This window comes from Podarcis tiliguerta (assembly GCF_965153285.1).
Source record: "Podarcis tiliguerta genome assembly, chromosome: 8".
Taxonomy (NCBI): Eukaryota; Metazoa; Chordata; class Lepidosauria; order Squamata; family Lacertidae; genus Podarcis; species Podarcis tiliguerta.
Window position 1 is genome coordinate 31,169,919 of NC_139541.1, and position 13,051 is coordinate 31,182,969.

General features: G+C 45.5%; 1 protein-coding gene across 8 annotated transcripts in view; it reads right to left on the reverse strand.

The window, feature by feature from the left end:
* Positions 1–13,051, reverse strand: part of LOC310682711 (ATP-binding cassette sub-family C member 12-like) — a 60,602-nt gene that overhangs the window by 35,277 nt on the left and 12,274 nt on the right. For 6 of the 8 annotated variants that reach the window (XR_014514116.1, XR_014514117.1, XR_014514118.1 and 3 more), the window contains 7 exons: positions 12,589–12,696; positions 11,918–12,190; positions 10,383–10,454; positions 7,753–7,877; positions 5,609–5,681; positions 2,580–2,783; positions 1,066–1,200 (listed from right to left, as the gene is read on the reverse strand). Coding sequence is in view for 3 of the 8 variants with exons in the window: in XM_083451819.1 (XP_083307945.1) it covers positions 1,066–1,200; positions 2,580–2,783; positions 5,609–5,681; positions 7,753–7,877; positions 10,383–10,454; positions 11,918–12,190; positions 12,589–12,696 (990 nt within the window). In the remaining 5 variants the exon portion in view is untranslated. The remainder of the gene's footprint in view (positions 1–1,065; positions 1,201–2,579; positions 2,784–5,608; positions 5,682–7,752; positions 7,878–10,382; positions 10,455–11,917; positions 12,191–12,588; positions 12,697–13,051) is intronic. The other 2 variants (XR_014514115.1, XM_083451821.1) reach the window with 1 other exon arrangement.

A 13,051-nucleotide genomic window follows, 5' to 3' on the forward strand; every position in this document is an offset into this window, starting at 1 on the left:
AGATTAGACAAGTCCATGCAGGAGAAGGCTATCAATGGCTACGGGACATGGTTGTTAACTCCCTCCCCCAGGGAAATCAGACAGTCCACACACATGCCAATATTATTATTATTTTTAAATTGTCTAGACTTTTGGACAATAGTCTCCTGGAGTTCTTATGCGACTCATTTTGTTGTCTGCAGGGCATTATAGTGCATTAAACTGTTTTTGTGTTGTTGTTTTATTATGATGAGCTGCCCTCTCCTGAAGAAGGTCCAATTAGGCATTTGAAATAACAAATGATGACTCTATCAGGGATGGGGAAAACTCAGGCCCAGGTACCAAGCGTTCCCCTCTCCCGACAGGTCATTCTATCTGGCGCTTCAGACTCCCCCCAGGCCACCCCCTTCACTAGCCCTGCTTTGCATCTCAAATCTATATCATAGTTCCTGGCTAGAAATGTGTTCTTGAACTATAATCGTGCCTCTTGCTTCCCTGCATGGAATATGGAGAGGGCCGTGTGTGTGTGTGTGTAAGAAAGAGGGAGGCCATTGAAATGTAGCTATACAAAAAGCAAGAGTCACATCCATTGCTCTGTGTTTTCCCCCCACCGGACCTTGTCCACCACTAGCATTGGCCCTTGGAAGATTCCCCCATGGGAATGTGGCCCCCAGGCTGAACAAAGGCCCCCCACTCTTATTCTAGCTGTTAAGTATATAAGGAAGAAGAGTCATAACAACATACAAAGAGCCAGCTGGATCAGGCGAAAGCCCAGTGTTCTGTTCTCACAGCAGCCATTCGCATGCCCCAATGGGAAGCCTATGAGCAGGACCCCAGCTTTCTGTGGTTTCCGGCAACAGGTATTCAGAAGGCCTGCTGTCTCTGACCACAGAAGCAGAGCATAGCCATCGTGGTTAGTTACTCTGGGCAGCCCTGTCCTCCCTCCCTGAGTCCTTTAAAGGCCCAGCAAACCCAGCCTCTGGTTACTGACAGACATCAGCAAGATGGCCCCTGTAAAAAGCTGGCACACAACCGCTTGCTCTTGTTGTTTGCCCTGGTATGTCAGCGTTGAGGACAGGAACCCACCGGCGTTTCCTCCAAGTGCAGGTTTTCAATGAGATGAGCGTAACGCCCCTTCGCAGCCATCAGCGCTGCGTGGGTACCACTCTCGCATATTCCTCCGCCTTCGAGCAATATGATTTCATCACAAAATTCTAAGTACTGGAGTGTGTGTGTGTTTAAAGGCAATGGGGAGTGGGGGGGGGGAGAGAGAAAGAAAATTGGTTAAGCGGGAAATGAGCTGAAGGGAAAACGCACTGCAAAATGCATTTTCAGAATAAAGACAAGTTTCAGTTTGTAGTTCGGAAAACATCAAATGTTCTGCCGCCATGCACCCTTGTTGAGGATAATAATTATAGTTTATAGAAAAAATGCTACATTCTGCGCACCAGGCAAAGCAAGGAAGAGAGCGCGTCCCGATTCTCCCTCCCTCCCAAAGTTGTTAGAGACGTGTAAAGACTGCAATGCTTCAGGAACAATAAAGGTAGAAAAGTACTTTGAGTTTGGTGCAAACTGCAAGGAGACAGCAGGCTGTTGCTGGGTTCTGCCTAGGGATGAATGAACCTGTCAGTTTTGGTTTCCCTCCATTTCTCGTTTTTCCAGTATTAAATTCGGTCCTCCACATTCCTGCACCCGTTTGCACTATTCAAATCATGAAAATTCAGCAGCCATTATTCTTTAAAATGCTATGATACTGCTTTAAATGTACTGTGCAGATGGGGGCCTTACTATCAACAATGCAGATGATGAGGCAATATTGTCTACTTGCACCTGAGGCTAGTTTAGGGCAACACTCCTCAATTTTGAGGCCCCAGAAGCTGTTGGGCTACAACTCCCATCATCCCCAGTATGCTCAGCCAATGATCTGGAATAAATGCAAGTTGTGGTTCAACCAGAGACTGGACACATGTAGCACACAACACTGTCCCTTCAGCACTTTCACTCCTCAGCATGTGCCACTCCTCAGCATCTGCCTGACTCGTCCTAATGTTAGGGCCGGCCCTGTTCCCACACCTGTCTGAAGCAGATGCACTAAATATTACTGAAGGGGGGAAGTCTAAGGGTGTGTTTAGCTTGAACTGCACACATATTTTGTGCGTAGAATGGCTCCATCTATGTCAAGCAACAGCAAATTTCCAGCATCACTGAGAAGAAATGCCTTTCCTTCTCTTCTGAATTTTATTTTTATTTTTTTAAAAGCTGAGCCCCTTCAGCTTTGAGCTGTGGCTCGTGTGCCCCCTGCTGGTGTATTGCTGTTATTTCATTTTTATCAAGCTGGCGGCAGGAGAGTAACAATGAAACAACGAAACAGAGCATCTGCCTTGCATGCAGAAGGTCCCAGGTTTAATCCCTGGCGTCTCCAGGTAGGGCTGGGAGACAACCTTGCCTGAAACCCCAGAGAGATGTGGGCAGTGAGCTAGATGGACCAATGGCCTACCTCTTATAAGGCAGCTTCCAGCCGCTGGGTCTGTCCTATGTAAGACTTGAAAACAAATTCATATGCTAAGCTATTGAAACCCATTCCCTTCCATTTCCATTACCTGCAGCTGGTGAGTAACGAGGAGGATAGTCTTCCCTCGGAGCGCTGCTTTGATGCATGCTTCAAAAATATACTTGCCAACATGTGCATCAACCGCTGACAAGGGATCATCCAATAAGTAAATGTCCCTGTTGGCGTACACAGCACGAGCTAAGCTGATTCGCTGCTTCTGGCCTCCAGAAAGGTTCAGCCCCCTTTCCCCTATCTTTAAAAGGGAAGAATTGCCATATTCAATACATATACAATGTGTTGTATGCAATCAGGGGTGCCAACTTGAATAAAATATGGAGGGGCAGGTAAGGCCCCCCCCCCAGGTATAACCAATCACAAGATGTGACACATAAAAACACCATTTGATGGCAATGCCCATTATCTGGAGGGGGGGCTGGCTCCCTCAAATATTTTATTGAGAGGGGGCTGAAGGGACCTCAGCCCCTAGGAGTTGGCTCCTATGTATCCAACGCAGTGCTAAGTTAAAGTCCCTTAGCAGCATCCTTATTCCGCTAGGAACTGTTTTGCACCCACGGAACTCTGTTGCACAAGGGAATGCATAAGCTAGCTGGTTACTTTGTTGCACAATGGAATACACAGGGTGTTGTGCAACGTGCTTCCATGAGAGCAACTGCTGCAATGGATTCCTCTGTTGCGCAACATTAAAACCATTCTGCCCGCTAACGCAAGAGCAAGCTTGCCAAACCAGTCCATTTTGCCTACGTAGTGGCTTTGGCCGACTAGTTAAGCACCGCAATCAGCATAACCAAATAAGTTGCTCTGTGCTATAGAACAAATGGATGTGCCTCCCTCTCTCCCCGTCCCTTGCAGCTGCTGGGTAGGAGAACAGCAGCTGGAGTGGTCTGTGTGAGCTGAGCTGGACGCAGGCTGGAAGCTGGAGACACAGAGACATGTTTGCTCTGTGCTGGAAGAAAGCTGTCACTAATGGAGAAGCAAGGTCTGGTGGGGTATATTATTGCTGTGAGCCCCTTCATCCTATGCAGAGGTTGCATAGATGTGTGTCCTAACACCACCCAGTCTCAACTGACCTTCATTCCAAGGAAACTGAACCCTGGAGAAGCACAGGAACCCCTGGAGACTTTCATGGTTTGGAGAATGGGGTGGTGTGCAACTATATAAATACACATTCTTATACCTCTACATTCCTGCAGCGAATAGCAGCTCAGATGGAAGAGGAGATCTATTTATAGGGGGATGTCTATAAAGGGAGTTTGCATGTGTGCTTCTCCAGATTATTCTTCTGGGGATATGTCCCATGTGAGACACTTGGACAGATCTGCAGACACACGCTCCAATGAGGCACCTGGTGTCTTTTTCAAATATCTGCCACGGCAGTACAGAAATAGCTCAAATGCGATTGAGTTCCGAGCTAGATTACACATAATAATAATCCCAGGTAGAGAGCACCCTTAATATAAATTTACACTGACAAGGTGGCCTGTGGGGGACACAGTGCCAAAATCCATTATTGTAGTGTTTCTATCCTCCCTACCCCCTTCCCTAAATATGGACCTGCTTTCATTGTAATCAGTCACAGGGAAATACAGAGCAACCCAGATGGAAATGAAACAGGAAGACCCTGGGATTTTCATTTGCTGCTTTTGTGGCTCTTTTGAAAATTAGGTGAGGTGCTTAAAAAATAAAACAGATCCAGACAGAGCTTCCCTATTCTGCTCCTGTTAAATTGTCCAAGACAAAACATGCAAAGGGTGTCTTGGCCCCGAGACAAATTAGAGTCTCATCTTCAATCATAAGGCTGCCTTGAAGGGTAGAAAGAAAGGGACCCACCCACACCGTGGGTTGCTAGCTAACAAGTCTTAGGACAGGTTGTAGTATTGGGTTTGTTTTTTTTTAGTTTGCAGATAAGGTAAGTGGAGTCATGAAAGTTTTTAATAAAATTAAGTTTGGCATGGAGAAAGTAAGTAGAGAAGTGGTTGGTTCCCCTCCCCGATAACACTAGAAGGGCCTAAGGAAAGAAGATGAATGCTGGAAGATTCAAGACAAATAAAAGGAAGTTTTCCTTCATGCAACACATAGTTAAACTGAAGTGTGCATGCACGCGAAAACTTATACCCAGAACAAACTTAGCTGGTCTCTAAGGTGCTACTGGACATTGTTTTCTTTTTTAAAAAATTTCGACTTCATCAGACCAACACGGCTACCTACCTGAAAATAGTTAAACTATGGAACTTGCTCACAGAGGAGGCAGAGATCGATACCAAATTGGATGACTCTAAAAAGAGGACTAAACTAATTCATAGAGAACAAGGCTATCAATGGCTATGCTCTGCTTCCACAACTGGATGCAGTAATGCTTCTGCATACTAGTTGCTGGAAACCACAGGAGGGGAAAGTGCTTTTGCGCTCAGCTCCTGCTTGCGGGTTTCCCACATGCATCCGGCTGGCCACTGTGAAAACAGGATGCTGGACTAGACGGGCCATTGGCCTGATCCAGTAGGGAAACTTCTTATATTCTTATGTCCTGATGGTCATGTCACACAGGCTGAGTAACATGTCACAAGTGGTCACTGAGCATTTTGGGCCTACGGGCCAATTTGCAAATCAGAGAAACTGTTGTGGGAAAACACACACAGAGAGCAACCTATTCTACTGGCTACAACAAAATGCTTCATTCAACAGCAGGAGTGGACTAGAGAAGGCCTCTGCAGGCAGATGTGTGCCACAGTTGCCACCCTGGCACTCCCCGTAAGGGACGTCTAATCCACATAGCAATTTATTGTACATGTCAGGAAGTGTACACTGAGGCTAGATTGATTGTTGCCCTTGTGTGCTTTCATGCACCTCCCCAGCCCCCAGCCCCCAGCCCCAGCCCCAGCCCGTGAAATCAAAAAGGACTTGGCAAGATTAATTTGACAATGCCTTGATGGATAGGGTAAGAATAGGAAAGCTGTTTCACTATGAATTAAAGCCCTTACAGGAGGGCATTTGTCAGAAAATGGCGCTCGATAGCATGCGCTGAATGGCCAAGTTAAATGCAGCTTGTATTGAGACACTTACTTCAGTCATATCTCCGTATGGAAGAAGGTCCATATCTGACTTCAGGCTGCAGACTTCAATGGCATAATTGTACCTTTTAAAAAAATTGAGCATTCAGACTCTTGCAAATCACTATTTCTTTCCAAGCAAGAGACCCTGTGCTAGTTTTGTAGATATGAACTAAGTATATACTAATACATAAAAATCACTAATAGCACGCTGGCTTTCAGTTCGCTCCCAGGCAAAATTCAAAGTGGAACTAACATAATGTTGGAAGCCACCTTAGGTCAATTTAGCTCCATCATGTCTATATGGAATGGTAGGGGCTCTCCAGGATTTCAGACAGGAGACATTCTCAAGCTTACCTGGAGATGCCAGGGCTTGAACTTGGGACCTTCTGTATGCAAGGCAGATGCCTTACCACTGAGCTATGGCTCTTCCTCTGGTTTTTACCTGCACTGCTCTAAGTAGTATGGGATCAGGATAGTTGAAGGACCACCACCTCCCATTTGCTCTGCTCACCCATTTCCCATAGCATCAGAAGTCCTGCCAAGCACCCTGCCCCTTGCAGAGGCCCAAATGGTCAGGGTGGCACCCCAATTGTGGAACCAGACATTGACCCATCTCTTCAACTTTAGATGAACTGTAAATTGGCTAGCTTTTAGCTTGGTTTGAAGTCTGTCTCCCTCGTTGCTATTCTGCTCTGGGTTTTATTGTATAAAATAAATTAAGGCTATCCTAACCATGTCTACTCAGAAGTATGCTGGATTCAATGGGACATGCTCTGAGGTCAGTGGGGTTAGAATTGCAGCAGTAAGCAACACTTGATGCTTTATGGTCCAGCCAGCCTATATAAGGCTTCAGTTGGAGCTGGGCACTTGCTGAGACAACAACTTGCAAAGCTAGCTCAGCAGAAACCTAGGAGCTCTCCAAGGTGCTGAAGGTGCTCTGGGTGCCTGGAACTCCTGATAAGACAATGCTGGGTGAAATGTGGCCATCGATAGTGGGGTGAGGAAGAAAAGTTGCCTCCCCCTGGGCTAGATGGATGGGTGTCACTCACCACAAGGCAATTTGTTCCGTTTATAAAGCTGGCTTTAATTAATCTCCCCAAATTAAAAAGCAATATGCATAGACTGAAATGACACTAATTAGCAATGCCATGTCTCATTAGCTGCTGTTTTTGATTTTTGAGGGATGCCTCTGTTGGTGAGCCAGTGGCAGACTTAACACATTCAGAGTTATGAATCGTTATTATTATTATTTCCCTCTTATTCTACACTTTCAAAGCACAACACATGGCAGTTGGAATCTGACACACGCCACACGACAATACAAACGGGGCGGTGATAATTGAAACATGAGGACCGCTATGTCGGAGCGCTGGAATGAGAAGCACCCAGCTGAGAAGACAAACCAGACTAAGAACTATAGAAGCAGTCTTTCTCTGGTATGAACACACAAACCCCACACTTCCCCAAGATCTACTGATGTGTGAGGTGGAATTCTCCCCCTGAGTTTAAAAGCCTGTGAGGGAATGGGCCTTCCAGGGTGCTTCTGAGGTCAATCCCTGACCACCAGTCACAAAATATCCACAGAGGCCTCCTTCAGGCCTGCTGCCTGTTCTGAACAAAGGAAAGGGGCAAAGACTTTCTCTCCATGGATGATGGCAACAGTGGCTGAGGTAAGTGCCTTTACCACATTTTGATGGCTGGTGTATCCACCCCATTCTGTGGCTCTGCCTCTCCTTTCACTCTTTTAGACGGGGAAGCCATTTTATGCCATGCCACTCAAAATTCCAAGTGAGCCCATGGGCTGCAAAAAAAATTGTGACCCCCTAGCTGACAAAGTCAGGTTGACCTTTCTAAGGGTGGGTGCCTCTCCCTGCTCCTTGGGAGAAGAAGATCCCAAAATAAACATGTGGCCGCCTAGAATGAGCTGCGACGCACCATAAGATCGCAGCCTTATAGTTATTTAAATTGTATTGCTCCTTAGTAATATGTTGGGTAGAAACCTGCCTGCACACTTCACATAAAATGACCAGAGAAAGCTAATGTTTCGGAAGGAACCTGCAATGTTTCTGAGGCAGGTGCGCGCGCACGCACACACACACACACACACACACACGGTGACAACCTCATTATCCTCTTGTCTAATTTAATATTTACTTCTGCTCATCGTATGCTTCTCCAAAAAGAACGTTGTCTCTGACGCTCCCGTGAAATATCCATGCCTGCTGAGACACGTATGCCAAAGTCCCACCCACCGCGACAGTCCCCTCATGGAGGTACATCTGAAAAAAGCAGAGTGCATAATTATTTTATCGGCTAAAAACGTTCTGTCTTGCTTAACCCCCCCCCCTTTTTTTAAGCAGAACCAGCTCAAAATGGATTACACAAAGTTAAAATTACGTATCATTGAAGAATAGATGGTTACAATAGAATCAGCGCAAATGTCATTAAAATAAAAAATCCCAGCTCAGGCCACAAAAATAAGTTTCAGACTTTAAACCAAGGGTTGAGAACTTCAGGTCTGGGTGCGGCCTTTCTCTCTGACCCTTGAGACTCTTCCTAGCCACACCTATTCTCCCCAGGTCAACCCCCTCTTTGGCCCTGCTTCCCACCCTCCTTGATAGTTTTTGCAGGGCTAAAATGTGTCCTTGAACTCTGATAACGCTCCTTGATTGCCTGGCTGGAGGAGAGACAGGCGCATGTGTGGCTGCAGCAACTAACCTGCTGTGCAAAAATAAAATTCATATTTATTGTTCCACCCACTTTGGCTTCTGGTCCTGCCCACCACTGGAATGTGGCCCTCAGAAGGTTTCATGGGAGAGCCCTTGGGCTGAAAAAAGGGGGGTCCCTACCTTGGCAATAAACCTAGGAGCAGGATCAAACAATTCAGGATAAGAAGAGGGTGATATTCTGCATCCTATGCACGCTTACTTGGAAGCGCCAGCTGAGCTGAGTGGCATTTACCTGCAAGTAAGTGCCCGTACGACTGCAAACTTGAGAGAATGCCTTGCAAAAACCGCCTGATGTCTACAGCACATGCTACCCACCCTGAAAAGCACAGCTTCAGAGGACACTGTTGCACTGCTGGTGTTTAGTCTGGATCCTCCTAATCACTCCATTACAGAAAATCAAATGCATAGAGAGGTGCCCTGATTACATCTAATTGAAATTGAGTGCTAAGTGAGTGACACAGATTTTGTAATAGTGGCGGAGAGCAGCTTCAAGAGCAGATTAGCTGCCTGCTTCCTTTTCTTCCTCTTGCTCCTAATTCAGTGGCATGCATTTCTGAATTTCCATATTTTATAGGCAATCCTTCCAGGTACCAAAGGACCACAACCCCCCCCCCCCCATGAGCAAAGCTAGCTGGGGCTCACGGGAGTTGGAATCCACCAACATTTGGAGGACAGCACATTCCCCACCGCCAGTCTAGAGAAACTTAAGCAGTGTATACTAAATAAAGACGAAGGTGCAAAAATTTGTAATAAGGAAAATGGGCCTCAGAAAGCAAGCACAATTTTCAGTTGTTATATAAAGCATCACCATGTGCTCTGCGTTCACCTGGAGAGTTCAGTGCAGTTTGGGGCTGCATTTGGGGACAGGCTAAAATGTTAAGTGAAACAGAAGTGGATTGTTAGTTTTGGTGGGCAAGGCAGGCAGGAGAAGGGGGGAGCTTGTTTGCTAGCCACAGCTATTAATAAATATGTCGGCCATTCTTCCAGAATGGACCAGGAGAGCTTGACCACAGCTGTTCAGGCACTGGTGGCTCCAAGATTGGATTACTGCAATGCATTGTATTGTAGGGCTTCCCTTTGTGCTTGACCTGGAAGCTGCAGTTAGTGCAGAATGCGGCAGCTAGACTGGTGACTGGGAGCGGCCGCCGAGACCATGTAACACTGGTCCTGAAAGACCTACATTGGCTCCCAGTATGTTTCCGAGCACAATTCAAAGTGTTGGTGCTGACCTTTCAAGCCCTAAACGGCCCAGTATACCTGAAGGAGTGTCTCCACCCCCATCGTTCAGCCCGGACACTGAGGTCCAGTGCCGAGGGCCTTCTGGCGGTTCTCTCACTGCCAGAAGTGAGTTTACAGGGAGCCAGGCAGAAGGCCTTCTTGGTAGTGGTGCCCACCCTGTGGAATGCCCTCCCACCAGATGTCAAAGAAATAAACAACTATCTGACTTTTAGAAGACATCTGAAGGCAGCTCTGTTTAGGGAAGTTTTTAATGTTTGATGTTTAACTGTGATTTTAATATTCTATTGGAGCCACCCAGGGTGGCTGGGGAAACCCATCCAGATGGGCGGAGTATTAATAATAATAATAATAATAATAATAATAATAATACAATGTGGTAGCATGGTTGCTGACATGTAACACTTCTCTCAGAGATCTGCACTGGTTGTTACCAACATGTTACCTTTCCCTTACCCCGTATGCGCCCATTCGGCCACTCCAATCTGCGAAACTTGCACTGTTACAGGTACCATGGGATACTTGTTCTTCACTTGTAACCAATCAATATTTTAGTGTGGCAACACCTACACTTTGCAACTCCCTGCCTATTGACAGAAGTTGAGTGGAGTTTTGAACCCTGATCTCCCAGGTCCTAGGCTGACACTTTAGACACTGCACAACACATGCTTGATGCCTGTACTTTGCAAGTGCTGAGGTTGATATTCTTATTCGACCATTACAACCATAGAATAATTTAATACAGAAAAATGTACAACATTACAAGTAACTCCACTAGATAGTGTGCGTTTTCTGCAAAATGTTTAAAAGGTAGCATACCTGCCCCAATATCGCTGACATGATCGAGCTCTTTCCACTTCCAACGTGTCCGCAAATCCCTAAAACTTTGCCCTACGAAGAAAATTTATTTTGAAACAGATCTATTCATAGCAATTGTGCATTTTTCCCAACATGAACATGCTTAGAGTGATTGCTTAACTCTTAACCGTAACACATCGAAGTCAGAAAGAAATGTTAGAAAAGATTTATTAGAAATAGAATGAATTACCCCAGTTAAGTGCACATCTATCACCAGTGCTTTTTTCTAAAAAAAATGTTTAGGGGTACTCTCATTTTGACTCAAGAAAATCACCATTTTATAGTTAAAATCGGGGGAAAATAAACACAGTAAATGGACAAAAGTACAAAGATTCACAAAATGTTTAAGGGTTTGTGTACCCCTGCGTCCTCTCAGAAAAAAAGCATTTGCTATCACTGTCTACTTTACTTCATCTAGGCCAGGCATCCCCAAACTCGGCCCTCCAGATGTTTTGGGACTACAACTCCCATCATCCCTAGCTAACAGGACCAGTGGTCAGGGATGATGGGAACTGTAGTTCCAAAACATCTAGAGGGCTGAGTTTGGGGACGCCTGATCTAGGCCCCATCTGCACTATATATTTAAAGCAGTATTATACCATTTTAAATACCGTATTTTTTGCTCTATAAGACTCACTTTTTCCCTCCTAAAAAGTAAGGGGGAATGTGTGTGCGTCTTATGGAGCGAATGCAGGCTGCACAGGTATCCCAGAAGCCAGAACAGCAAGAAGGATCGCTGCTTTCGCTGCGCAGCGATCCCTCTTGCTTTTCTGGCTTCTGAGATTCAGAATATTTTTTTTCTTGTTTTCCTCCTCCAAAAACTAGGTGCGTCTTGTGGTCTGGTGCGCCTTATAGAGCGAAAAATACGTTAGTCATGGCTTTTCCCAAAGGATTCTAGGACATACTATTTTCTGCATCATGGATAACATTGGCCCATTAAGTTCTGACATCCATCAAAACTAGACTTTCAGAGAAAGGCCCATCCATGACATTGCCGGGTCTAAAACTTTACGCACAAATTGTGTGTAAGAGCTGAGAAATCTGTGCTTTGTTTACTTCCTGTGAGAAACAATTCTTTTGGTTCTTGTTTTCTGTTTTCCTTGGGAGAAGTATGACTGTTCAAAGGGATACAATAGATACACAGTGCAGATGAAACTTTAATCTCCCTCTGATCTCAATTTTTACCGTTCCCTCACCCAGCCATGGGCCATAGCCAACTAAGTTTTAATCAGAGTAGACCCACTGAAATTAATCTACCTAAGTTAGTCATGCCCATCAATTTCAATGGGTCTGCTTTGAGTAAAGATAGCACTGGATATAACCTGTGTTCTGTGCATGTATCTGCAACTCAGGGTAACATTTCATACATCTGACGGACACCCGCCCACAAAAGCTTATGCCATAGAAACGTGTCAGTCTTCAAGGTGCCACACGGCTCTTCCTTGCTGGACTTAACACAGCTACTCTTCTGCAAATTATCGTTCAGGTATACCTACTTTCTTCACCATAAAACTGATGTTGGACAGGACATTGCTACTACTGCACTCCTTCCCAGAACTTGATATCTGAGAGTGAGACGTGGCGACTCCAGTCGTGGATTGGGGCTTGCGTGCACTTTTCACTTTCAGGACATTCTCCTTATTACTTCTAGTGATGCTTTCACTAGGCAAATTCACCCAGGACAAAGTGGCGTTTTTCAGGACGACAGCATTCCGGGGGTCCTCCAGTGCCATCACATAGGCAGGAGGAGTTTTGGTGAGCAGAATTTTCTAAAGGAAAAAAAGGAGAGAGGCAGGGTCAAGGTTGGCACCCAATAAAGTAATGCACAGAATTAACTCCTTATGTGATTGTGGCAGAGGTATGCTTGGAGTAAAATGGGATGTCCAGAAGCTGCGTGGCTAAGTCACTGGATTAATAAACTCTGGGAACTAGCCTGAATGTCAGAACTAACATAATTTTTTTTAAAAAGAGCAAGAGCAAGGAGTTATGAACAGAGTAAGATTACTTGTACAGTTTCCTGTAATTTCCCCAGCAAGCAGCCTCCGGTGTAATAATAGATTAAAGTGCATATTGCTACAGCAAAAGTGTACAGGAACCTCAGCCTAGGCCATTGTTTCTCATGCTCCCACTGAACAAACCTAAAACATTTGTGTTGTTGTTGTTTTACCTCCATTCTTTTAATAGCGACATTTGCTTCCGCAAAGGCTTTCACAGAAAACGGCAGAATGGCAAGTGAAAACCTCATGATGTTAAACATAGCAATCATGCTGAAGGCCTGAAAAGGGAAAGGAGTTAAAAGGCAGCTGGTATCATGGCAGACTGGGACTTTAAACCTCACTCCCTGCAGTCCTAGCCCAACATTCCAACCGCTACACCACCTCGACAATGGCAACATGGACTAAAGCTGCCAGGTTGCAATATGAATTTTGATGCTGCACTGAGTTTCTCTGATGGAGGCTTGGGAGACACAGTTTCCCCTGTTCCCAGTCCTTCTCCAGCTCCTTTGCCATATAGAACATAAGGAGCTGCATTATACTTATCGTCAAAGCGCTCGTCCGTCTAGCTTAGTATTGTTTACAGTGACTAGTAGCAGCTCTCATAGGAACGTAGGAAGTTGCCTACTGAGTCAG